Source organism: Chaetura pelagica, unplaced genomic scaffold (assembly GCF_000747805.2).
Source record: "Chaetura pelagica isolate M959 unplaced genomic scaffold, ChaPel_1.0 scaffold2461, whole genome shotgun sequence".
Classification (NCBI taxonomy): Eukaryota; Metazoa; Chordata; class Aves; order Apodiformes; family Apodidae; genus Chaetura; species Chaetura pelagica.
In genome coordinates, this window is record NW_009952033.1 from 7,811 (window position 1) to 9,060 (window position 1,250).

A 1,250-nucleotide genomic window follows, 5' to 3' on the forward strand; every position below is an offset into this window, starting at 1 on the left:
GGGGGGTACAAGGGGTTGTCACCTCTTTCCTAACCCCCCCTCTCTATTTTTTGCCCCCCCCTCAGGGTTTTCCTGCCATGGGCTCAGGCCCCATCGACCCCAAGGAGCTCCTGAAGGGCTTGGACTGTTTCCTGGGCCGGGATGGGGAGGTTAAAAGTATGGATGGAATCACCAAAATCTTCAAGTAAGTCCCCAAAATACCCACCCCCCACTTTGTCACTGGCACCTGGGGGGGTCTTTAACGTCTCTCTCTTTAATTAGCTTAATGAAGGACTCCCAGAAGCTGGTGAGTCGTTGCATCTACCTGAACATCCTCCTGCAGACACGAGCTCAGGACATCCTGGTCAAGTAAGACCAACCCCCTTGTGGGGGGCACTTTGGGGGGTCAGAGCAGTGGGATTGGGGGGTTCACCCTCCTCCTGATGGGATTTTCCCTCCTGTTTGCCCCTCAGGTTCATCAGGATTGGGGGTTACAAGCTGCTCAACACTTGGCTCACCACCTCCAAGGCCTCCAACAATGTCCCCTTCCTGCAGCAGATCCTGCTCACCCTGCAGCACCTGCCCCTCACTGTCGACCACCTCAAGCAGGTCGGGGTGGCTTCTGTCCCCTCCCTGGTGGCTTCTGCTTTTGTCCCCTCCCTGGTGGCTTTTGTCCCCTCCCTGGTGGCTTTTGTCCCCTCCCTGGTGGCTTTTGTCCCCTCCCTGGTGGCTTTTGTCCCCTCCCTGGTGGCTTTTGTCCCCTCCCTGGTGGCTTTTGTCCCCTCCCTGGTGGCTTTTGTCCCCTCCCTGGTGGCTTTTGTCCCCTCCCTGGTGGCTTTTGTCCCCTCCCTGGTGGCTTTTGTCCCCTCCCTGGTGGCTTTTGTCCCCTCCCTGGTGGCTTTTGTCCCCTCCCTGGTGGCTTTTGTCCCCTCCCTGGTGGCTTTTGTCCCCTCCCTGGTGGCTTTTGTCCCCTCCCTGGTGGCTTTTGTCCCCTCCCTGGTGGCTTTTGTCTCCCTTGGGTGGCTTTTGTCCCCTCCCTGGTGGCTTTTGTCTCCCTTGGGTGGCTTCTGTCCCCTCCCTGGTGGTTTCTGGGTCCCCTCCCGGGTGCCTTTTGTCCCCCCCAAGGTGGCTTTTGTCCCCTCTAGTGCTTTCTTTGTGTCCCCAGGTTGTTTTTAGTCCCCCTTGGGTGGCTTTTGGGTCCTTTCCAGTGCTTTTTATACCCCCCTAAGTGTCACTTGTCCCCCCTCGATGGCTCTTGTGTCCCCCCCAGG

General features: G+C 58.3%; 1 protein-coding gene across 1 annotated transcript in view; it reads left to right on the forward strand.

Moving 5' to 3' along the window:
* Nucleotides 1–77: 77 nt before the first annotated feature.
* PPP1R10 (protein phosphatase 1, regulatory subunit 10) overlaps nucleotides 78–1,250 on the forward strand; it is a gene marked incomplete at its 3' end in the record, with an annotated part of 4,665 nt that continues 3,492 nt past the window's right edge. The window contains exons 1-3 of the mRNA XM_010002627.1: nucleotides 78–184; nucleotides 262–348; nucleotides 453–688. Of these exons, the coding sequence (XP_010000929.1) occupies nucleotides 78–184; nucleotides 262–348; nucleotides 453–688 (430 nt within the window). The remainder of the gene's footprint in view (nucleotides 185–261; nucleotides 349–452; nucleotides 689–1,250) is intronic.